This window comes from Anser anser (assembly GCF_964211835.1).
Source record: "Anser anser genome assembly, chromosome: 13".
NCBI lineage: Eukaryota > Metazoa > Chordata > Aves > Anseriformes > Anatidae > Anser > Anser anser.
The window spans coordinates 19968587-19995271 of NC_139734.1; the positions used below are offsets into that span (position 1 = coordinate 19968587).

Sequence of the window (26685 nt, forward strand, 5' to 3'; positions counted from 1 at the left end):
TTATGTTTGGTTACATCTTTACTACTGTTCAGAGAAAATAATGTAAGATATTGTTGAAATCTTGTTGTAAGCAGAATACTAATAGTCTCAGATATATGTGGACTTTAGATTCCTTTTTCCATTCCTTATTAAGAGTAAAAAACAGGGTTCCAGGGTAACTACCCAATGTATTTTTGTGTGGCACAGTCAACTTCTGTAAAATTATCTAAATGAGAACTAAAAGATGTAGCAACTTCTAGTATATAAACTGGGGACATTACAACTGAAGAAGATGTAAGGAATCAAACTTTGAATAATTACTATTTAGATTGTCAAAATATGCACATGCCATCCAATATTTGTAGCTGGAAAGAAGATTTTTGAAAGAACAGATAATCAACAGAAAAACTGGGGAGTGACAGCCAATTGACCTGTCCTTTCTTCTGTCACAAATGCATTTGGAAACCACATCTAGGGTGAGGAGTGATTCCTGTCCCTGCTGTGTCCCTAACAGGGTCTCTGAGGATGTTAATAAGCAAAATACCCTTACGATTTTCATTCTCTTTGCAATACCGTTCTTTAAAATAATGTCAAGTAATGATGCCCAGAAGAGGTGCTAAGAATCTGCCTTTCATACAGCTGAGTCTCTAAATACGTTGTGCTTTGGAGAACCAGAGGAAGAGAGAGCTACACAGGAGTTTACAATGTAAGTAATGTCTGTTCTTCTGCGGTCAGGTCACTGCTTTCCTGCTGGATTGTCCAGGGTGTGTAGAGCAATGCTGGGGTAAGCTAGTGCTGATGGCTTCAGGATTTTTCTGTTGTATTATTGCCGTCTCTCTCTACCTTATGCTATGGAGCAGCCCCTGTTTGCATGGCTCTGATGCACCACGGGTCACCAGATCCCCCAGGACAGCCACTGAGATGACAGATTGCTTGAGCTTGTCATGTAACCTGTCAGTCACAGGTGGCTTTCCCCACCGATAGCTTCACTTATGAAGTATTCATTAATTCATCCTTAATGAGTAATGAAGCCCTTAAAACTGTTTTTCTGTAACAAACATTAAATGCTTAAATAATGTTTACTTGTTAAGTACCATAAGGAGAAGAAAAATACAGAAAAAAAAATGTTAAGACAAAAAACACATCATATTCTTTATTCATATAGTACTGGAGTATATAGTCGTAATTGTGAAGGTTATTATTTTGACAGAAGAAGATAAAGTAGCTTATAATTAGTACTCAAAATGTGCCTCTATAAAAACTAGGAGTAAGCTAGAAAGTTTTGTCTTGACTAATTAGATGTCATACTACTAATGTTAGTATTTCAGCTAGCAAAGACTTTGCAGAGATTAGGTGTGTGAAGATGTAAATAATGCTGCCAGAAACTTCTCAACACATCTATAGTCAATCTGAAAACATATAGAGCCAATAGCAGAATAATTTCTTAAAAGTTTGAATACGGTCATCAGCATTAGTGTGCAAAAATATAGTTTTTCTTATACAGAGATGAGACTGGAAAAAAGTAACTGTGTTCCTGTGGTTAAGGGCTTAATTCAAGAGAAAGGCCTCAACTCTTTTAAGCCAAAATGAAATGTAGCACATACAGAAAGTCTAGCTGTCCTAACACTTATTTAGACCTCTTATATCCTTTTCTGTATAGCCAAGGAGGTATATCTTGAGAACATTTAATCCTTTAAACGATTTAAGATGAAAATACATTTCTGAATTTCATTTTGCAACTCTAATTCTGGTAGTGGTAGAGGTTACAGTGAGCTACTTTTATTGATATAAATTATATACTTTAAAAAGTTATTCCAGTTATTCTATATGGTCTGATGCCCAAATAGTATTCATATGCATGCTTCCTATTAGCTTCCATAGAAGAAAATGCTGATCTATTGGCTCATTATCTGGAAAAACTATTACTTTAAGTGCCAGTGATCTTCATTCATTCTTGTCCAGAGCAATTCTGAAGATTTATCATGACAAAGTATAATTGTAGTTAGACATACTGCTGTTGTCTTTGCAATAAGAATGAGAAAACATCAGCAGTAAAATAAATAAATAATCAAACAGATAAATTATTTTTCTCCATGTCTTTCATTTCATGAGGAAATGGGAAAAAACATCTGGAGTTATCTGTGAATCCAAAGGTACAACCTGAAAAATTCTCTATTGGCTCATTACGTCCATTATCTGTCTTCATTTTCTGCCCCTTTTCCAGCTGAATCATATACTATTTCCTTCTGGACTGCTGTTATTCTCTGCTTCATTAGCTGCTAATGAGTTGAGATACAGAACAGCATGTCTTCTTTCTTTATTCTTTCCTAACGTTTAGTAAGAAGCTGGGGGCTATATATATATACATGTATATATATATATATTTTTTTTTCTTTTTCCTTTAGGTAGAGGGCTGGTGGTTTAAGAACTATCAAGATAGATGATATCCAATTCAGTACTCATAGATTTAATTGTACTTACAGATTTTTTTTTATTTTTTATTTTTTGGTGAAACTGAAGATTATCTTTGATTATTTTAAATCGTAAAGATTTATTTGCCTCTCTCTTCAATGATTTATTTTATTCAGAGCTGCAATATGCGTGGTCGCATAATTTGAGAATGATAATGAAGGTAAATTGAACTATTTATTTTTAATCCTTATGCTGATGTTGACTAGCACAAGGAATGATGATTCACACCTACTCTGCATGTCAGTTTACAGACTATTTGCAATGCAAAACAAATAAAAAATGCTTTATACAGAATGGTGATTGAAAAGTATCTTGGACAGCTATGATTATGATGACAATAATTTTAGTGGCTTGATAATATGCTTCAGTTTTAGAAATTTAAGTGTTCTGATGTGAAAAGAGATTCAGGCATTTGTACCGTCTGGCAATGTATTTGTCAATAGTACATTTTAAACTGTTTGAAAACATGATATTGGACAACATTTATCTATTTTTCATATTAAGGGGTTCTTAAAAGTAAAATTCTAGAGTGATGGCACACCACTGAAAAATGGCCTATAAAACTGATAATCAATAATGCTCTTACTCTTACAAAACATACGTGGAAGTACTAAGGAAACAGTTTGAAACATTAGTGTTGCATTTGAATTTAGAATTTCAAAGCCCTTTTCACTTGCATTTATAAAATTATTTATAGATGTTATCAGTTGAACTGTATATACTTTTAGTGAAAATGAAACATCTCATTCGCAGAAATAGTTCATTTTAAAAAGTTGTATCTGTGATTAATGCAAATATCTTATTAGCTTGATATTTGGGCCAAGGTATTTGAATATAATAATGAATAAACTTAACATTTGTGGAAAATCTCGTCTGTAATTCAGAACAGACCCCAAGCTTTCTTCATTAGATGACTGAAACTGGTTCATAATATTAAAGAACTAGATAATCAGAAATTATTAAAAGGCCTAAAGGCATCATGTAAAATCAGTCAGATATGTCAGTATCTTGAGACTGCTAAATATCTTTTTAAAATATGAATCAGCTTTCATGACCTTGAAAGTTCAGAGAAGCCCGTAGCTATAATTTGCCATGAAGGAACTTATAATCATATCTGCATACAGGACTGCCTTGTTCTGTTGACTGTCTCTTGGAGGGAGAAGGACATCCTGCTACTTCTGGTGGGAGCTATCTTAAATTTGGTGTGGTTTGAGAAAAGATATATTATTTAGCTAGTAGGTAACCTCATTAATTCAAATAACCATTTTTGAATAACAGTAGTGGTTATGTTGTCAGAAGTGCGTGCTATGTACTTCTCTGGTAGGAGAAATGAATCTCCTACTCTTAAATTATCTTTTGTTTTCCATACTGGGTGGGCTTCACCCAGGATTTTACTGCTTTATGGTTTCTTATGATTTGTGAGCTTAATCATCTAATAGGACTCTTCTGGCTCTGTTGGGGGCCAGAGAGCTTTTATGTTTGACATAGTAAACAGTAAAGAATTATAATACTTTCATAATGAATAACAGGAACAGTCAACCATTAAAAACATCATCCATCTGTGAAAGTATTTGCGGTTAAAAAATGTAAATACAGAAAAAGATGCAAACGTAGCATATCAGTTGGCATAAGTTAGTGGCATTGTTTTTCTGAAATGCTACTCTACTGTTAAATAAACAACTAACACCCACTACCATGACCAGAATAGTAAAGCAGAAGTTTGGTAGTTTTGGCACTGTTTTAGTAACGTTAAAGAATGTTTAATAGAAATGTTTTGTACCATTCACAATATTTTCAGTTAATAGCTCTCATCATACATTCTGCCAGATATAAGCATATTTAAATAAGCTTAATTACAGATGAGAATGACATTCTGTTCTCAAAACGCTTGGTATTTTCAGCTCAGAACAACTTTTTTGCATTGGATTCAGGGTGATTTCTTTGTTGAGTGCCTTTTAAGGAAAGCTGTTACACATTTATGCAATAGTCATAGGAATTTGTAAGGTAGTATATATATATTTATATATTAATGTCCTTCTCTTGAAAGTCTTCCTTTGACTGTTGTTACTCGTACCCTCTTTCTAGCTATATGGCATATGTGGCCACAGGTTTGACTTGTGAGCCTGGAGTCCTGTTTGTATGTAACAGCTAAAAGTGAAGACTGCGGGTCAGGACTGTTTTCCACTTCTCTTTGCACTCTGAGGCCAAACTTATTTCTGAATCAATTTAAAGTAAAGCACAGTTGAGTTATTCATAAGAAAACTCTCCTTACTAATTTTTATACCAGAGACTAAACAAAGTCATCCAGAAATCATCTAACATGGTTTTTTTTGGTTCTATGACTGAAAGATGGGATTTCCAAATTCACTTAATTAGTATTTAAGCTAATCAATTCTTTAGAAACTATATGGGTTTAATTTTAGCCACATCAACAAAAAAAAAGAATTTAGGAAAGGATTCTCTAAGGAAATACGTCTTTTCAGGTTTTATTTTTTTTCCCAAATTGATTCTTGAGGCAAGAAAACAGCTTTGAAATGCATACTGTCTTCTAGTCTCTCCAAAATGAAAATGTTGAAAAGGAAATATTCTCTTTGTAAGTTCTGGGACTTCTATGGAAAAAGTAACCCACTGTTTCTCTACTTGTGTAGGTAGGTTCTACCAAAATGATTTCTTAACTGGGAGTCCTGATAATTCTGCAACAATGACAAAAGCAGTAAGACCTTCAGCATTGGAAACATTGACTTACTATTGGATTACACTGAAACAATAATTGATTTTAAATGCAGAACACAAGATTATAAAGATATTTTCAAAGACATTTGATGTATAAAACTAATTATAACCGACTACCTGAACAATTCTTAATTAAAATTGAAATTTCATGCCTGGAATTCTAATCTGTGAAGTGTGTTTAAAGGTGCAAGTTTACTCTACATGCTGTAGTGATACCAGATAATGAAGCATACCAGTTGTTCTTTTGAATTTGGTTGGCAAAACTGATTTTTTCTGTGAATAACTTTTTTTTGCTCATTTATTTCTGGGAGTATATGCAGATTTGTTCCTAAGCAAGTCATTAACTGGTAATTCTTCTCCTATCTTCTTAAATTTCAAAATGTGATTAAATGATTTTTAAAATGCAGGTTTTCTCAAGCAAATAGGCTCTCATCACTCTATATCCACTGCATAGGAAGGGATGGAATCTACATTTTCTTGCAATTATTTATCCACTTATTTTGATGTGTAGGTATAGATGTAAATGTAAAACCAAATGTTCAAGTTGACATGTAATTCAAAATGACGTAAAAACACTTTTGGGGTCTCAATGTATGTTTTACTCTGACCTTCTGGTGACTTCCAGTGCCTTGTCTTAGTCATTGAGTTTAGAAACCCAGCTCTGCATTGAGAAAGAACCAAAAGAAAGAAGCAAAATTCACCTTCAGGAAGAAGAGCTGTCTTTCCATTGAAGGCCAAAGTTGGCCCTATATCTTGCTAAGGAAGGCAGTAGTGTGCCATGCAACTGGTCCTTCCCTAGGGCTGCACATTAACACATTACATTGTGTCTATTAAAAATAATACAGAAAGAAGACATCTGTGGATATCACAGGCCTTTCCTAAAGCTTGTAACACATAGCCACAATGAGACTTCTGTTCTCCACTACTTAGATGTGCAGAAATGAAACAAATTTAAATACTGTATTGCAGCAGAACCAAGACAGCAATGGAGTAAATCTCAGACTTTGAGAGGAAATGTGGGAAACTTCTTCCTCCCTAGGCAACAGCAAAATTTCTTTCATGAAAGACAAAAGAAATGGCGCAAAGAAATCACTAACTAGATCAGATTTGACAGAGGTATGAAAATGAGTTAAAATAAATTGAATAAAATCTGAACATGAATGCTAAGAAATAGGAAACTGTTATCATAGTGTCTACTAAATTTACAGACATGGAAGTAGATGTGCAGCAGATCAGAAATGTGGTCTGGGAAAAATATGAAAGTCTAGCTTCAATAAAAAGTTTCAGAGCTTAAATTTGAAATAATCTTATTAAACCAAGGTGAAAATGCCTTTAAATCTCTCTAAATAAAATGTACTTGCAAAAAATATGAGGAACAGTGCACCACGAGTCCATGGAATTACCTAAGACTAGCATATGAAAACTCAGTTTAGTATTGTGTTCTTTTTACATCTGGATATATATTTTTTTAATTTTTTATCAAGTTTTATTTTTTATCAAGTCAGGAATGCAAATAAAGAAATCCATATGCATCGTAAAATAAGAAATAAGAGAATCAGAAAAGCCAAAGATTACTGATTTTACACAAATAGCCATCTAGAGATGGAGATGTGAGGAGGGAATATGTTTAATATTACTCTCTTTCAAAGCAGCACAGGATATTGTTTAATTAGGGGATTTTCAGTTCTGCTTTCTACCCTTGATAGAAAGGTGAATACATGTAGATCTTTGCTACTATTAAAAAATAATACAAAAATACATCAGTTTGAAAGCAAACGGACCTGGCAATTTTTATATAAAGTTGCTTGCACTCTTCTGCTGCTTACATGGCCATGGCAGATAAGATCTGCTTCACCATCATGGTTATACTTATAAAGATAAAATTGAAAGTCCAATTAAACACAGCTAGAAGGCATGAAAGAAGTGACATCATTATCTTAGGTTCCTATTACCTTCTAACTATAGATGTTAGATGCATAGAAATTATCAATAAATTGCCTATACTAAATATAATAATGAAAGGAAATAGATATATTCCCTTAGAAAACAGATAGGAAAAAACAAAACAACAACAACAAAACCAAAGATGTTTTAATACAAATAATTATAATATAATAATAATAATAATAATAATACAGTTTAACTTCTCTACATGCTATTTTCTTAGTCAATGAACAGCTATTTAATTCAGTGTATTCTTCTCTGTTCAGACTTGCTTTAGCTATGTCTACTAATTATTTTAAAACCAGTACTTTTCCATGGCTCACTTGCTGATTAAGAAGTTAGTTTCAAACTTAACAAACAGTGAAATCGTGAATACAATAGTGGTTAAAAAATATTGTTATATTATCACTGTTTCAGAAAATAAATGGTGCCATTAAATATGTTTGCATATTTTGAACACAATAATTTAGGTTGAAATTTATTAGGTCATAATAAATTTCATATATTTTATGTCACCAGTAATGTATAAAACAACTTTCATCAAAACATGTTCATCTTAATCTTAAACCATTCATGACTTTCTTGAATGCTATACACTGCTATCTGGTCTACAAAAATTAAATAAGGATTCTATTTGCTTTCAGTGTGAGCTTGCTTTTGAATGGAAGGATATTTTTTCCATGATTTGTATATGTATGTAATTCTTCTGAAGTTCTTCCATCTTAACTAGAGCTTTGAAATGATTGCTAGTACAGACAATATGCTTAAAAACTGTGCAGAAGTCCACCTTTAAAATTAGACATACATTAGAAATACTTTATATTTTCCAACAGAGATGGTGAAATAACACTGCAGGGAGGCAGATAAATACTTAAACATTAAAGACAGAAAAGTAATGTGTTTTAATCATGATAAAGGAAAAGCTGAAGCTAAGAGAAGTTTAAATTTTAATGTGTTTTGTTTGTTTTTTTTTCATTCAGATTTAAAGTAAATTAATTCTCACATGGAAAACAAAATCTTTAGAGATACCAACAGAATATACTACCAAATAAGTTTAACCCGCTGAAAAAGCAGTGTTGCTTAAATAGGATTGACTTCAGACAAAGGTTTGGATGGTCTTTTGGAAGGTCAATAAGGTTTTCCTTTTTCTTTTAAAAAAGAGTTTTTTATTTTTTTTATGTCATTTTACATTCATTTATTTTCAGTTAATGGAAGTTGTTTATTTTGTTTTCGTTTTCTGTCAGTTAAAGTTATGACCTGACAGCTATTTAAATACCTACGGAGACCCTCATGGTTTGTTTTTCATGTTATCTCACTCTATATTTTGTTTTTGCAAAACAAAAGCATAGTTTGTATTCTTCAAAAGTTTATACTCAGTGAATCACAAGTCAGATATATGACCCACCCCTGGATCCTCTTGCTTTCTATATCATGAAGCTCATTGTAATTTTCACAGATTTACTCACTGATAATTAACTCTGAAATTCAGAGCCCTAAAGCCTTTTATTTTCATAAGCAATAGTGAAATGCTCCCCATAGTACTTATCCCAGAAAACAACAACTTTGAAAAAGAGCCTAAGCAGCCAAAAATATGCTATATAAAATATGCATTGAGTCAGAAGAAGGAAGAAAATCAATAGAGTTCTTATAAATTCCATTAGCTCAAGGGCATCAGTGACTTGCAATATAAGCCAACATATTAAGTGTTTTGTTTTGACAATTTACTCATAAATAAATTTATACTTTCTCAGCATAGTAACTGGCAATGCTAAAACCCACGGCTTTGGTATATGCATTTCCCCTTTCATCTCCACCAGTTGTAGATATGCTAACTTGGGGCTGTTCTACAGATGATGTCATGTCTTGCAAGCTTTTTAGTATATCTTTCCAACTTACAGAAAACATCAAAATGCATATATGCAGATGCCATCAAAATTTTTGATATATTGAAGCATGAGATAGAACAGAAAATAACATAAATACAGTTTGTTCAAGCAATGGCTATATTTGCTTTCACAGATTTTATATTAAAAAACAGATTGCAAGTATTAAGTGAGCTTTTTGTAAAAACTATAGTATGTATTCCTGGCTACCTTACTGTGGTGTGGTTACTCAGAGAGAACATCCTTATAGAACCACTGTTTGAACTGCATTTTTGGAGCAATTAACTCAGTGTTCTATTTAATGTATACAAAAAGCTGTGGATTTGATGGACTTTTATCAAGGTTCAGGAAATATATGTTTCAAATCAGAATATTTTTCCTTTCCTTTGGTGCTATTTATCTGTTAGCCATAGCTTACAAATTGTAGCTTTCCCGATCAAGGAAGAAAATGATGTTTGCTCATAGCTGCAGACAATTTTCAAAGCAGCCACAGAATTCAGTTCTTCATATGGAGTGGATGCACTTCAGAGGAATAAAATAAAAATGAACAACTATAAAAAGAAAATAGCCAATGCAATCAAATAGAAAGTGGGTCTGATGGTGTTATTCTTTTGATAGTTTTTTGATAGTTCTGTTTCTGGAGTAGAGTCAGTCCCTGAATTTGGTGAGGTAATGGCTATGTTTTTCCCTGTGCCTTAAGGACAAATAGCTCATTGCAGATGGTCTGACTTGATGCTCAGGATATCAGAAATACTTTAATTGTAAACTAATTTACAGTGTCAGCCTGTCAGTGTCCTCTATGTCACCACCAACACTTTTCTGAGGTTTGCCAAGAGCCAATGGGTTTGCCATTGTGCCTGTTTATCTCAGTTGCCTTTAGTCTTACCGTGGAAGAGTTTAAAAATATACTATTCAGGGCAGACTTTATTCAAAACAAACAAACAAAAAAAGTTCACAGTGGTCCTTTCCAGTCTGAAGGTGGCTTCAAATATATCAAGAGAGAATGTTAATAATTTTACTCACTTGATAATGATTTCCAGTAAGGAATTCAGTGACTTTTTACTAAAATTATTTGTTAAAATTGACAAGTAAATACATTAGGAGATGTATTACTTATTCTTAATTTTCTCTTAAAATTAAATCTCTAGTCCCTAGATAATGTTGCTGTAACTAAATTTTCACTGTTAATAAGAAGCATAAACATATGTATCACTACTACACTGCTGTAGTTATCCCAAGACAATCATAAAGTGACACTCCTTAAAGAGCTTTTACTTACCAATTTGTATCAATTGTCATTGATGCTGCTGTCCTTACTGCTTGTATTTTTCTGTTGAGTTCTTGCCTTGTTTGCTTTCAGTACTGTTGAGAAGTAGATGCTTTGTGCGTTTGTTTGCTTTTGTTTTTTTCTTTCTGAAAAGTGTTTCAGTCTGAAGAACTTACAACTTATTTTGAAAGTAAATATTTTCATCAAGAATCCTTGTTATAATTTAAAAATCAAAGTCAAGTCATTAACTTTACTCTCTTTTCCTGCCCATCTCCAGTTAAAGAAATAATAGCTAGACAAATTTTGTTATCTTTTCATCATCATAAATATGGCCAGCTATGCTAGGTAGCACATATATCTTGCCTATAGAAGAACTGCTGTTCTACAAAGCATAATCTCATGTAACAATATCTAGGATATACATCTGTTATTTCAGAGAAAAACAAATTATTCCATTCTTGTTTCTCAAAACCGATTAAGGTTGGGTTGAAAAGATAGGAAAGAAAAAAAGAAAAGATTTGCCACAGATAAACTGCATATGTCATAACAAATATGAAGTGTTTGAATATACCAGTTTCTGACATGATCAGGTTTGGCAGAGGTTCAAATAAGTTCAAATAAGGTAAAATAATGTGAAAACCTGGTAAGTATAATATAATTGGTTAGTAGCTAACAAAGTTATGAGGTGCCCCAACGTACAAAACGATGGTAAAGAAATCTTACAAAAAAATAAGTTCACTCATTTTATAAATTTAATGCAATGGTGTGAAAGGAATCAAATCTGCTAAGACTAAATTAGTAATTTCAGATAAGTAATGGCAGAGCTTCTTCAGATAAAATAACTGATTTTTAGGGCATTGTTTAAACATACTTAAAATATATTTGCCAAATAAATGCAATGCCTTTAATTTTTAAAGAATGTGCACTTTTGTGTGTGTGTGTGTGTTACATTTTTTGCACAATATTTTATCGGCTCCTACTGATAAAATAATGAACAAAGCTCAGGTTAACTTATAGATAATTTCATGATCAAGTACACTTAGTCGTTCTTGAGTTAAATTCACTTTGACTAGTTTAGCAGTTATGAGCTATGCCATTTGTTTACATTATGGTAATTACAAGTTTTTCTATTCACAATGAGTAAGTTTTTCAGCAGACTCATGCTCAGATCAATGCCAGTACTTTATTGATCACTGTGACTTATCTCAGCTATTCGCTTTTGGTTTCTCTTTGTTAGTTTCTGTGTTCAAAGCCATTGCTTGTAGATCTACAATGCAAAAATATACAGAACAATATAGCAATAATGGCTATGGAAATACCTGAGGATTTTAATTGAGTTTACTATGTGGGTTTGCCTTGTTTCTTGATGCATTTGAAACACAATGCCTTCTGACTAATCTAAACTCGCCTCTTTCACCACTGAGATAGTTGCTCTTCAATAACATAGGTGTAATACCATAGTACAACTTTGAGACTTTTCTCTGAATGAAAAGCTCAATGTTAATACCATTCATTTGTCCATAATTTTGATCTAGGAAAAAGTATAATTAAAGTATGAATTGTAATTATGTACAACTGAATTGTATATACTTCACTTACCTTCCTTTTTTTTTTTTTTTTTGATGAACTCTGGAAACTCTGAGTAGGATTTAATAACAAAAGAATGTGATTTGTGTTTGCTGCTCACAGCCATAATATTTTTAAACATCAACAGCATTGAAATGACAAGTAAATGTACAATTTCATCCTGTCAAATAGTGTGGGTGTATTTGAAGTTGACAAGGCATGAACTGTGAAGTGGTATCCCTTTTAACCAGTATAGCACTAATGTACATTGATATAACATGAAGGGACAATATAGTCTTTCATTAATTGAAACTGCAAGAATTTATAGAACTTTTGGAAGTTAATTCTACTGTTCTGGTACAAACTATACTTTAATGACTAGAGAGTTTGAAACAAACTTTTTGGACAAAAGGCTCCAAAGACTGAGAAAGAAAGAAAGTCAGTTAAAAAATGTACACTTAAATATGGTTATAACCATCATTGTCATTGTATTAGTATTCAGCCTATGGAATAAAAAATAAATTTATTCAAAATACTTTTAGATTGAGATTGTCAGAAAAGCCATAGGAATTTGGGAACTTACATCACATTAAAATATATATGTTTTCAAGTGTTATAAAAGTAAATAAAAACTAGATATAAAGACGTGAAGATGATTAAAGATGAACTATTTACTGAGGTTTAAATTAATAAAGCATTAATTCTGAAATTCCACATAAAATTTGAGGGATATGATTAGACTGAAAGCATTGGCTCTTAATTTTTACCAAGTGTCGTATGTTCTCTAAGTTACTGATATAATTACTGTATTGCCTAAATGTTTATATAATTTTGAACACAATGTTGTTTTATATTGCTCATTTACTGGTGCATGTATCTTATATGGGATACCATGCACACTTACAGGCACAAATGATGAACTACATAATAAAACATAGTAAGAAAAGTAGTTTTTAAGTCCACATTGAGGCCTGAGTCTGTGGCTTACATGATGGCACAGGGCTTACCACGTTGGGTGGGAGGCTTTCACATGACCAGCCCATGTAAACTACTCCTTGGAGAAGGAGTCAAGGCTCCTCTTTTGGATCAAGCCTCTTTAAGCAGATACAAAGAGACTACGTGAGCAAAACGTACATCACTTAAAAATAAAGAAGCAATAATTCATTGGCTAGCACACAAACGATCACTAAGATGCAATGAGCTATTGAGATAAACAGTTGTGCAGTCTTTCTGGGAGCAGATGGAGGGAGTCCATGGCACACAGCTCAGACCCTTGTCTTGGCTCTGGTTCCATCTCCTACCAGCTCTCTGGACACCTTAAAATCATCCTGATAACCTGGTGACACACACCTGACCTGAATAACATCCCTGTTCTGTTATTTTTGCTTTATTTTGTTACATTTCTTTTGGAATTGTATACCTTTCTACATCAGTGTTTTTCCTCTTGCATCAAGGGACTACTGTCAATCCTGTCACAACAACCCTACCTCTGGCTGAAATTTTATCTTTCCATCTCCGTACAGACCACTTCCCAGCACTTCTGCAGCAATCAGGGCCAACACTAGGGGACAGGCCACCGATCCTTGGTATGCAGGCAGTGGGATCTGCTGAGAAAAGTGGATGTTAGTATTTCTTAGGATTTACATCTTCTTGGCAAAGAACTGACAAAGAAAGAGTAAATGTTTTCTTGTCTTGCCTTCGGACCTTTGTCAGACTTCCATTTGTTCAGCAATATGCTTTGAAAAGTTGGTATTCCCTGAAGCTCCTGGATATGAGCAGTTAGACTGATGCCTATGGAAAAGAAGTTCCATAATTAAAAGCCCCAGCATTTCTTGTCTCTAAAATGCCCTGGGAATGGTCCTTGTGATATTTCTTACCTCGACAGCTAGTCCTACAAAGGAGCAGAACATTCAAAAATGTTCTAATATTAGAGCAAGCTTTAGGCAAACTACTTAACTTATCAAAACATAGAATAGTGCAAGGTTACCAATTCCAGTTCTTTTCCAATGCACAGCACCAACTGGAAAAAAAGATTACTAGAAATTTCCTTTTCCTACATTAAGATATTGGTTGGCTTTACTAAGGCTTTTCTAGGGACAAGTTTGTTATCTAGGCCTCCGTAAATAATATAAACACGTTGCTCTCGTTTTGCATCCCCAGTAACTTGTACGAACTTAGTTTAAAACTACATTTGAGCTCATAAACCGCTGTATAATATTTTGTAGCAAACAATTATATCTTCAGCCTGATGAAGTGCATAATTTACAGAGGTAGGCTGTGGAAAATATTTTCAATTTACAACTATTTTTAAAGAAAGTTTCATAAGTTATTTATTAGGAAATTTTAAAAAATTGAATTAACCATATAAGATTCATCAAAATTTAAAGAATTTATAAACAACAAGAAGTAAATATTTACTTAAGGAAATTGTCTCCTGTGTGTACTATATGCATTGGAATAGAACACTTAAGGTCTCTACGTTTTATAGGTTTTTATTAGTTATAAAGAATAGCAGGAGGTAGTGAAAATAATTAGGAAAATAATAACCAATTTTGAGTATTTGTGCCTCACTTCTTTTACTGCAGTACACATTTCAACCTCAGCTGCCAAGCTTAATGGCCAGGCATACTGTTTTTAATCACAAATTAAATTCCAACTTATTAAAGTTCTTCCAGTTTTACACAACAATCTTTAATCATTAAAATTTAGTTCACTGCTTTCTGTTAACAGAAGTTTGTTTTCAGCACATAATCAGCATTTGCTGGATGTGAATATGTGGAAACTGTTCTCTTTTACAGGAATGTGTCTTAGCAACCATGTCCTCTTGATTCCTTTGGGTACACAGGGGAAAGAAATTAAACTTTCTTTTCTAATTAACATAATGCAGTTAGTCCAGATTGACGAAGGGGTGGCTGTACATCTGTGACTGAGGGAATAAACCAAATATGTCAATTTGGATAAAAAAGTAAACATTCTATATTCATCACAGAATTTCAGATTAATTGTCAGCACAATAATTATGTAAGTGTAATTAATGTGCAGACTCTGAAGTCACTTGAGTAACAGGAATGCCCAAATACAAGTCTGTAGTGTTGTCAACATTTATGCAATAACAGGAATTTTAAGGGTGCTGTTATATATAATTAATTCAGCAAGCTGCCTGCTTATCAGCTAAATAAAATGATTAATGGTTATGACCCTGGAAAATTTTTGACAGTCATCTCTTGTGATTGTAACAAAGCTGTTTTATGGAATGGTGGGTTTTGATTGCATGTTGTCTTGTCAGTTGTGTCCTTGCTTTCACCTTGCTAGCCAAGCGTCTTCTCCATCTCTGGCTTACAAATTAAACTGAAAAGGCAGCTGTTAAATGTTCATCATTACATTTGTTCTTATTGTAATTACTTTGTGCAAAGTGGAATATATGTTTCTATATACTTATATTCAATTTATATACACATATTTACTTTATGTATATGTACATACATATATTTACATGTGTATACACTATATATACTTATATATATAAATTGAATATATGTTTCAATATACATGTTGCAAGATCTGTAGTTTTTAATTTTAAGTTTACTGCAGTGTGACTTTGTACACTTGAGCTGCAGCTGAAGGGTTCATAGAAGAGTTTTATCCCCCAAATGTTTGCATGGATTTTTAAGGAATACAAAAAGACATTATCTCACTTCTGTCAAAACAATTTTTAAGCCTGGGATAGAGGATATATACATAGTTTGTTTATAAATCATATTTTAAGCAAAAAGGAGGCAGTTAGAGATTTCACTTTCTAGGAGTAGCTGAGGAGTATAACAGAGGGTATTTTGCTGGAAGACATTTCTGAAGTAGAGTGTGGCAGACTGAAGGAAATTAAAAAAAAAAAAAAAAGGAAAAACACCAAATCATGAAGGCACAGTCATGTGACTCAACAAGAATATAAAGTATTTTTTGTTTTATTGTGAATTCAGCAAACAAGGAATAAAAGTTTGGAAGATCAGAAATCTTGAGAGAAAAAAAATATGCTTAGTAGTACATTCTGTTTGAAATATTTTGCATTTATCTTTAGAGATTACAAGAATTAAAAATAATAATAATAGTGACATGGAGATGAAAGCTGAAGACTCAGAAGTATGAAAATGTGAAATAAATTACACTAATTGAAACTTATTTTTCCTTCCAGAGACTGCCTTTAGTCCCCATGCCAACGGCAATTATGTACACTAGAATCTGGCACTTGCTTTTGAGGACACTCAACTTTGATCAGCTTGCAGTAGAGTGCTTTCCTGGATGTAAGTGACTTCCAACTGGTGTGAAAAGTCAACTTCACTTTGCAGTTTTCTAAGGCAGTCTGTCTGGACTGTGCAGAAAATCTTCATGTGTTTGAAACTGCAGGCATTTACTTCACTGGCTGCAATGCAATCTATCACTGATCAACCAATGTGTTTTGCAGTGCAGGAGGCCAGGTTACACTTCATTTTGTTTCCACCTTGTGATGATACTCAAATTTAAATTTTTACTTTGCAATTTGGTTTTAGTTTAGCATAACTGTTTTATATGTTCAGATTTGGATAGTTGTTTACCTTTAAGTATTCAACAGATAACATTACATAATTTTGCAGTCTTTTTTTCTTTTTTCCCCCCAGTAGTGGAAAGAATATACAAAGATACCATTCTTACTTGTTAGAAGCAAAAATAAGATTCTGTATTGTTTCAGTTATGATTCAACAGAATTAAGAGATCAACTGAAATAGATATTTCAATGAACAACAACAACAAAAAAAGTAACTAGATGCATGTCAAATATTATGTATAGGTCAGTGAAACAAATTAAGACAAATGGAGTTGTAGTACTCTTAGCTTTACATTGCAGTTCTGCTGTCCATGTGTCATCTATGTTTTATGATGATGAAGAATTACAGCAGTTTTGCAAATCTATCCTGTGTATCTAGACATATTTTTCATGGGCTTTTCAATATTTCTGACTTTCCCTTTTATAAGTGCTCTGAAATGCTTTTGAAATTGCAGGTATTAAGCCATCACCTTTTTTCCTTCCAATGTCATTTAACTCATATTTCTAGTATAGGCTGGTGCAAATAGTTAATATAAGGGAAATGCTGAATAAAACTGCATAAATTAAATCATAGGTTGTCTGAGCAAAAAATATTTTTGCTATTGATTTTCCATATATTTGAAATTTGTTGTATATGATACAGATAACAAAAGGCTACAACAGAATGTACTTTAAGGTATGTAAACCTGAGTGAAATATTGCATTTTAAGTTACCATAGCAGGTCTTTCAATTATCCACATATGACTAAGTAGATCTGATCTTCAGCCATTTTGCATGAGATGTTTCTATGGGTGGACACAGTACTGAGCTAATTCAGAGAACTGTCAGTCATGCAATGCATCTGTCATGCAGAGAATCTCTCTCCCTAGATCTAATTTCAAGCTCCTCCATGGTATCCAATTATCCAAGACTTTTGCACATATTTGATATGGGGGATTCAGTTTTCTACAAATGAGCATCATATGTTTTCTGGAGACCTAAGAGATCTAAGATAATATGCATCTCCTTTTCCTAAACCACTTCTCTCTGACACTCTTTCCTTCTTATCCCATATTTTTTTCTCCCCCAGTATATACGTGGATTAAAGGATATTCTTCTTTAGGAGGTGTTTCTATATATGTCTTACCCGTAAATCTAATAATGATTTTGGATTACAAAACTTTGCCTTAGTGTTTGAAAGTTGGTATACTGGCATATGTTGCACTGATTTGTACACTAGTAATACTTCTTCTTGGACAGTGGGATAAAATACTTACTAACTAGTAAGAGCTAGTAAGGTTTTGGTATATTTTTTTGATTGCCTAGGAGAATCTCGCCACATCCCTAATGACCTTTCCTGGCACTCAAGATACTTGATGTCTTGTGCTGGTCCCTGTAGGAAAGAGCACTTGAAATAGGAGCCACAGTTACCTGTCTTGCCAGAGACTTGCTTTCCTGAGATGAACCTCCGAAGGACCCCATGTGGAGGCAAAGATGCAGGTCCACTCTGAATTTCATTAAAAACAGTGCAGAAAGTGCTACTTCAAGGGGAAATGTAAAAAAAAAATAGGTGTTCATGAGAATAAATTGTATTTTGATTATTTCCTTTCAGTTTGTAATGCTTAAAATATTTGCATAACAGCAATTACATTAAACTAGAACTAGGTAAGATTTTGCCTCCAAAACAGCTTATTACTGGTATGCTTCTCACCATGAGGAAACAGAAGTTCTATCTGTGAATAATCCCAAACAATTCCTTCATTCATTTTTCAGAACCTGACTCATTTCTACTTGCATTTCAGATCTGAAATGTGAACTGAAATGTGTCTCTGTAGATAATAAACAGTAACAATGAACACAATAAATAATTTAGTTGGTAAATCCAACAGATTTGTTCATGGATATCAGAAGCAAAGGTGATTCAGGGATATGACAGCTTGGATAAACTATAGGAACACCCTTAGCTGGCTGAGCTAAATTCATAATATTGCTAAGAATAACTATGGAAATGCTTTGTCACTTCCAAGGCAATGCTCTATTCCTCACTGCACAAACAATTGTACAAATCCATTTAATCTTTAGTTCACATAGTGGCTGGTTGTCAGTTGCATCTCATCTCTCTTTCAGATTCCTATGAAACTGCTTAGGACAATTTATTCTTTGCTTTACTTGTCATTTACATGTCTCTTTAGCCCTGTGCTACTCTGAATATGTTGTTTTTTTCTTCTTCTTCTTCTTTTTTTTTTTTTTTTTTCTTTCTCAATAGTAGTTGTGGAAAGAAGTTTCTATCTCCCTATTTATTCCTTACCTAAAATAAAATATGCCCATATATAAGTGGTGCTAAATCTCCACCCATTAATATAACATATACACAGATATACATTGCTTCCTGGTATGTGTTCTCAGAAAGATGTCCACTATCCTAATCACCTAAGCAGCAATTGTTTCAGTGAGAACACCACAAGATACCATTGAGAATTCAGTATTTGAAACACAGAATAGAACAGATAAACAGTAATCAAAATGCTGAGATATATCTAGAAGAGAGTTTGCCAAACTACCTTCTTGTTAAAGTTCGTATTTTATGCTTGGCATACACAATGAATTGAGAAACTTTTTTTTTTTTTTTGAAAACTATATAAATAGAAAAAAATCCTTCTAAACATTTTTTTTTTTCCCGTATATAGAGCCATGTATTATTTTACTGTCTTTTCTACTTTTAAATGATAACAGGCTAGTCAATCAGCAGCTCACAACTGCATAGCACAAAATTCTGTGGGGTTATTAATAGATTAACACTATTTAAGGATATTATCCTTTGATTTCCAAATAAAATGTGCAATAATAATTTCAACATTTTTTGTTTTATTAATGAATACAATATTGAAACTTGCAAGGACAGGGACAGAGAAATGTTTTCTGAAGATGATGCCAGTGATCCAGTACAAATACCATGTGATTACCAGATTGGTCTTCCCCTTCATCTGCGTTTGTCTTCAAAAGAAAATAATCATGTTATTAACAACTAATACTTATACTTCAGACAATCTATTAAAAGAGACGATCAACACCAGGCAATGAGTGAGAACTTTCATAACACATTTAAAAATAATAATAATAATGCAAATAAGTTTATTTGTGTTACTTAAAATGACATTTATGATGAGATGAGATGAGATGTTGAGCTTAGTGATATGGTTTAGTGAAGGACTTGTTAGTGTTAGTCAGAGGTTGGACTCAGTGATCTTGGAGGTCTCTTCCAACCTAGACGATTCTGTGATTCTGTGACATTAAATTCTGCCATTTACAATAAAAATAAATTGACAAATAGCAGTAAGTCCAGCATACATATTATGAACAATCTAGCATTCCTCAGGAATCCTTCTCTTTTTATGATTCAACATTCTCCAATGTACTTACCGTAGTGTATGTGCACATATTTAGCAATTTAGTTTTCTTCCTTTCTAGACAAACTGTCCATGTAAAAATTAATGCATATTTAGCAAGATGAAATGTTCATGACAAAAAATATGAAAGATTGGTTAAGTTCAGCTGGAAAATCAGGTTAGATGTCTTCATACAAAAGTTTTAAACAGATACTTCATAACAAATAAAGGCAGTCATCAATGCTTAGGGACTTGGATTATAGGTTTTGTTGAAGAATTTGGTGATAGTGAAGTGAATGATATGTGGTAGTGTGATCATTGATAAAAGAAGAAGAGAAAAATGCATAAGTGTTTGTAAATTTCTGTGTGAATATTAAATTATTTTGTACTATTCTGTGGTGGGTTGGTGTCGGACTGCAGCTAGGCACCCAACCAGATACTCTCTCACTTCTACCCTTTAACAGGACATGGAGAAAATAAGATGAAAAAGCTTCTGGGTTTAGATAAAGACAGGGAAATCACCATTTTCTGTCACGGATGAAACAGACTCAACCTGGGGAAAATTAATTTAATTTATTGCCAAGTAAAAGAAGTTTGGATAGCGAGAAATGAAGCCAAAAACTACAATACCTTCCTGCTGCTCTCCCTGGTGTTTTTGCCCAGCCCCAACCCCATACCTCAACCCCAAACGGTGAGGGGGGCCCCGCCCAGCTCCTTGTGGTGCTCGATCTCCTTCCTCCCCACACTTCTCACCCCCATGGCCTTGCATGGGCTGTGGGGGAGTCCCTGCTGAGGGGCCTGCAGCACCTCCTCCTCTCCTCCCTCTCTGGCCCATCTGTTCCCAGGGCTGTTTCTCACAGGTTTTCCCCCACTGCTGGGCAGCGTTTTGCCCTTTCTTCAATACATTCGCATAGGGGTGCCAATGCTGCTACCAGTGTCGCCACTGGGCCCTGTAGTGGGTCTGGCTGGAACTGGATATATCCGGCAAAGGTTCACCAAAGTCTCCTCACAGAGGCTGCCCCTGCAGCCCCCTCACTGCCAAAACCTCATGCATGGAAATAAGAGAAATTTTTAAGAGATTTTTCTTTAAGAGACTTTTCTTTAAGAGATTTTCCTCTACGCTCTTCCTGCTTGGCATGGGCAGCCTGAGATTTCTGGCAGGTACCTCTGCCACGAAGGAGCACGAACTGAGCTGCTGAGTCCTGAGATACCAGCTGCCGGTGGATCAGCAGCATACCAGCACAACAGGATTCTCCATAAACAGAGTAAGTCATGCCCTTTCCTTGGGTTTGTCAAATATTGCCAATTTTTTTTAAGGGTGTGGCTAAGGTTGAGGGGCACCCCCCGAAGTGTACTACAGGTAACTGGAGGGAGCAAACATGGAGGGAGCAAAAGGTGCTGTTTTTTGTTTGCTTCTTTTTCTTTTTTTTTTTGTTTGTTTGTTTTGATTTGTTTTGTGATTCTACCAGACAAAAACTGGATACTTCACCTTACAGCCCTCAGGTCTGCTCTCTGCAGCATTTTTCTGGCAAGAGCAACAACTGGTTTTCTTGTGATGGTTATGACAGTTTAATAATAAACAGGAGACAAAGAGATAAAAAGAGGGAAACGAGTAGAGGGGAGGCCTTTGTGTTTGTAGCTAGTAATGCTTCCAAACTGGAAAAGGAAAATGAGGATTTTCTAAAAAAGTAAGAAGTGCTTAAGAGAAAATACAAAATAAAACTTTGAATAAAATAAGCTCCAGATGGTCATTAAATATGTTAAATGGCAGTCTGCTTTCAGCCCACCAGGCACCAATTTTATTATTCTAATAACATCTTAAAATGAAAAAGATAAAGTCTTGTAAAAAGAGGCTGTTAACTTTGATGGCGCTTAATCCAGATAACTTTTAGAATATCCATTAATGCGCAAAGATACAAAACATATATTCAGCAACAAAAATAGTTCTTCGCTGAAAGGTGCTCATGCGGACATTTGCAGAATTTTTCAGTTATCTTTTGCATGCAGATGCTTAAAAAGAGACATTTTCAGAAGATGAAACATAAACGCTGCATTGTAAAATAAAATCATTTATTCTGAAATCAAAATTTTGGATGTTGAAAATTCAGATAAGAATACATCGCATAGTACTATATACACATTAGTAATATTTGATATATATTACATATATATGAATGTTTGATCTTGCAATAAGGTAAATCATTCTCAACTACTGAGAATTATTTCTACACTAGTTTATAGGGGTGTTCATAAGATAGAGGTTTCTGGTATGGGATTTGTGTATTCATTTTTAGATGTTTAAATATAAAAGTTTGATATGGTGTAAATAAATATAACTGGGATCACTTCACGTTTTCAAAGACTGAAAATCGAATGCTATGATCTCATTCCATTTGCTCCTTTTGAGAGGATGTGAAGTCTGAGATCTTGAAATGGTAAAACTCCCTTTCTAAAAGTCCCCAAGCATTTACAGCATTGTTTCAAATGAAGCTTGGTTTTCTGTGAAGGAATTTTAGGGCATTTAGATTATAAGGAATCCTAATTCTAACACTGAGTCAGTATAGCCTTCCAGATTGAGTTACCATTAACGCTTTATGTTTGCGGTAACATTTTCCTAGTTTATCCAAAGAAGTTTACTTTTTGCTTTGATTTCACATCCTAGGTATGATCGTAAATTTTTCACACAGTCTTTATGGCTAATTTATATTTTTCTATTTTTATACAGTGATGTAGTTCTAAAATTTTGAGAAATGCAGTTAAATACTTCAGTGATATTTATTTATTTAAATAGCTTTTATAAGTATTTTTATGATACACCCCTCAACTCATTCTTTTCCAGACCTTGTCTGTGACAGCTGTGTATAGAATCAGATATTGACCAAACAGAAAGTGTGCACATATATCAGCCCCTTTACAGATGAGTTAGCTCAACTGGAATTGAGTTTCTGTAATGTACAATAATAATCTAAGGAGATATCGAGGATCAAAATTTTCATCGGTGATCAGCATGACAAACCCGTAACTGCAGAAGATTCATTCACAATTCATTGTGCATTATGTATCAGCTTTTATTAAAAAATAGGAAAACTGTTGAATAATATTGAGGACACAAGCTTGATTTATTTATCCTGATGATGTTTCCTGTACAGCGTCTACATTTTTTGTTTTGTATCCCTGTTCTATTTATTTCACACAACCCAGGTAGTATCCTCGGTCTAAATTCTCATCATTCAATTATTAATCATAATTAATTCCTTTTTTCCACTGATTTTTGAAAATTAAGTTAGAACATGAAAGAAAAATGGCAATAAAATTATTTCATTTGTGTGAGGGAAGACATTTTTATATGCCTTATTGAAATAAAAATACTCAAATGTTATGTCAGAAGTAAAGAAATCACTTGCATTCTATGAACTAGAGGAATGAAATCCCGTTACAAGTTAATACTTTTTGAACAGCAGTTTCTGAGTGGAAGGGATTGAAATACATTGCTGATAAAAAGGATAATGCAGAGAAATCTTATTCAAATGCAGGCAGGTCCTTTTCTGCCTACAGAATTTTCCTTAGTGGAATCAAGGGAAAAGGAAAGTGAGTGGAAAAATTGTAAAACTGTCTAACTTCTTAGAAATAGGCTAAAACTCCTTTTTTCCACACTTCTGCCTACCTTCTGTCCCCCAAAGTCAATCATGTTGAGACTCGAACATCTGTAGTTACTGTCTGTCTAGAAAGTGTGTCAGTGAAAAAGCTAATTTATTGAGCAGCTGAAGCTAATAATAGAAATTTCCTTTTGGATGCAAAATAAACTATAAAAGATAGAGGAAATGGGTTGAGGTTCTTATCCAAGAAAATACCAGGGTTTGTATTTTTGTTTGTTCTAGCAGAAAAACAAGTGTTGCAGTAGGAGTATTATTCTTGGGAAAAAAAAAAAAAAACAGCCTTATGACTGTAGTGCAGCATTCTGAAAGTGTAAGTGGGACATGAATGGTTAAGTTCTCAAGACATTGAGAAAACTGTCTTTGCTGGTGGTCTAAAAGAAAGATTCCACAAAAAATAGCTGGAAAAATGTTATCTTTTTCTACTTGAATTCACAAGTATTTTATCAACTGGATTGACCTTCAGAACTGACAGGATAAGAACTTTGAATATTCCAAATTTTCACAGGTAATTTCATTTGTTTGTTCTGAGATGGAGCTCTAGACCCAAGGTATAAAATATGTCTCGAAAAACAGAATGTCAAGAAACATTTCATTCCTCTCAGAAATACATTTCTCAAAATACAGCAGTTTCCACACTGAAAATATATTCTATTAGTTCATTTTTTGAGGAAACAATACCTTGAAAAATGTGCGTGAGAGTGGATATATGAACATATATATACATGCATGGTAGCTAGCTTCAGCGGTAACTTTTAAAATGGATCAGCAGATGCCTTTACTTCCAAGCTGGATTAGTTCCAAGACCTGTGAAATAACTGTATTCCTCCAAAGGTATTCTGTATAATGAGACAACTGGTAAATAGTCTGGCCAGAACTACACTGCACAGCTAAAGTAGGTTGGAATGAACCTGCAGGAAATTTGTCCGTAGTCTCTAAACATAAATAAATGCATTTACCTTCCCTAAATAGATGGCAATAACAGAACAAAGAGTCTCATTACCAATCAGCAGTTCAATCTGTTAATGTTATCAAAGGGCTATCTGCTCAGTTAAAAAAGTACAGTGCTTTCCATTCAGATTTCTCTTCTTCCTTCATTGAAAAAATACTTTTTTTTCTTTTCAGTCACAATTCTCAAATATCACAACAAATTGGAGAAATATCTGAAATTCATTAAAGATCATATATTTTCATATCTGTTTCTAGGCAGTATTGGCTTGAGACTCAGCAAACTGAGAGTAACAAATATTAGACATTTTAAGAAAAAGGGTGGGGGAGTCTTCACAATATATATATATATATATATATTTTGTAATCATAGGATTCCCAGAATTTACAGCAGAAGCTCTCAAATTTCATCTTTCAAACTAGCAAAATAATCTGTTACGAGTCTCAGTAGATGAGAAAAAATAGTGTTCTGGAAAGGTACTCATGTATTGCATGTTTATGGAATGGTACAGGAGAACGGGATCATTAACTGACTTTAGTAGTTTTTTGTTGGTGGTGTTTTTTTGTTTTTTTTTTTTTTTTTCATTTGGTATTGAAGATTAATGAAAATCCCAGAGCATTTCTGCAAAACTTAAAAAGACGGTAACTCTTCTTGGTTCCTGACTGAGCAAAGTTATGTTTGCCTGTTGCGGCACATAAATATGTTTAAATCCTTTTGTATAAATGTGGAAGTATGTCTTACCAGTCAATGAAGCCTCAAAAGTTTTGCTGTGCTTGTAGGAACCAACAAGACATACAATTTGCACTACGAAAAATACTCAGGAACATTGTAACATAACTGTGTAAGGAGTAAGGAGTAAATCAGCTGCTCTGTTTTTTTTTTTGACTATGCCAGACTCAGGGAAGGAATGAGAGGAACAACAGAGAATGAAAAAGGAAATCCTCTCAACTCTGTTGCTTATGGATATTGAAGTGCAGGGGGTATTACAGCTACTTAGCTGCTTCTGGCTGGGAACATTTACTTGTTGACTTATTGCAGCCTAAAATCACATATATTTACAGAAAGAATAAGAGCAGCAGCAGAAGCAGAATGGATCTTAGGGTTTCCAATCTCACTGTAGCAACTGCAGAGGCTGTCACTATTCAAGTTCTGTAAAGCAGCAAGTAATTTTCCATAAGAATACCTAAACAATGTGGATGGGATTTCTTTTTGAATCCCTAACAATAATCTTTCTGAGATTTTCCTTACATTTTCTTTATTTATATAAATTTGGACACAGTTCTTATCTTTGTAGAAGATTAGTAAATAGAACCGAGGATTCTGGACAAAAACCAAGCTTCAGATAAAGCACTAGAGGGTCTTGAATGTCTTTATGACCCACTGAATTTTGATAATAGTTAATAAAAACACCAAGGAAGCACTGCACTCTATAGCAGTGTCCAGGACAGTGCAAACATGCATGTGAGTTAGTAAGAAAAAATTGAAGAAATTGGAGATCAATGGAGATCAACAACGGATAAAGCATCCAGCAACACTTATGTTAAAAATTTTCTTCCTCCTTTTTAAAGTAAATTGTGAGGACTGCTTTTTCACTTTTTTTTCCTCTTTGACTTTCAAGGACTGTTAAATTGCCTTGCTTGAGCGGGTGGATTGGGCCAGGAAACTTGCAGAGGTCCTTTCAAACCTTGACTATTCTGATTCTATGAATTGAAAGTAGAAACTAATGTGATTGCTGGAGAGCATGATTACTAAGCAGAGTGCACAGATTCTTCAAAATGTGTCCTCCTAAATATTCGAATTTATTGGTTGAGAGGTCTTTCATTCTTAATAATAATACATTATTAAAGTGTATATAGAACTGCACAGTTACATGATTTGACAAAAGTTTAAATGGCTTCAAAATTTATGTTGCATTCACAAGTACAATTATTTTTGTTTTAAAATGTCATAACAAATGAAATTTTAAATGATTTGATATACAATTTAAATGCAAGAGTACAGTTGCAACTCTGGTATCATTTGATGTTACCTAAACTTATAAAATATTAAATATAGGTCCTTAAAGCAAATTCTGCTTTCTTTCTTCCTCTTTCATGTTGAGCTTCATTGCAAGTACAGGATTTTATATTTTTTGGTTCTGATGAAAATAATGTCAGGTGACAGTCTTGGAGTGGTAGGTGATGAAGGCATGAACTTGTTCCCAGAGTTAACATACAAGCTGGAAGGTTTTCTTTGTTACTAAAGGTTCACATTTTTTATTCATTAAGTACTTAATTTTCATTTTCAGATAGAAAATG

At 33.6% G+C, this 26685-nt stretch overlaps 1 protein-coding gene across 1 annotated transcript in view; it reads left to right on the forward strand.

The window, feature by feature from the left end:
• The window catches only part of LOC310880977 (uncharacterized protein), a 1343899-nt gene that overhangs the window by 893906 nt on the left and 423308 nt on the right, over nucleotides 1–26685 (forward strand). The window contains exon 32 of the mRNA XM_083797545.1: nucleotides 16031–16139. Coding sequence (XP_083653671.1) covers nucleotides 16031–16139 — 109 coding nt within the window. The remainder of the gene's footprint in view (nucleotides 1–16030; nucleotides 16140–26685) is intronic.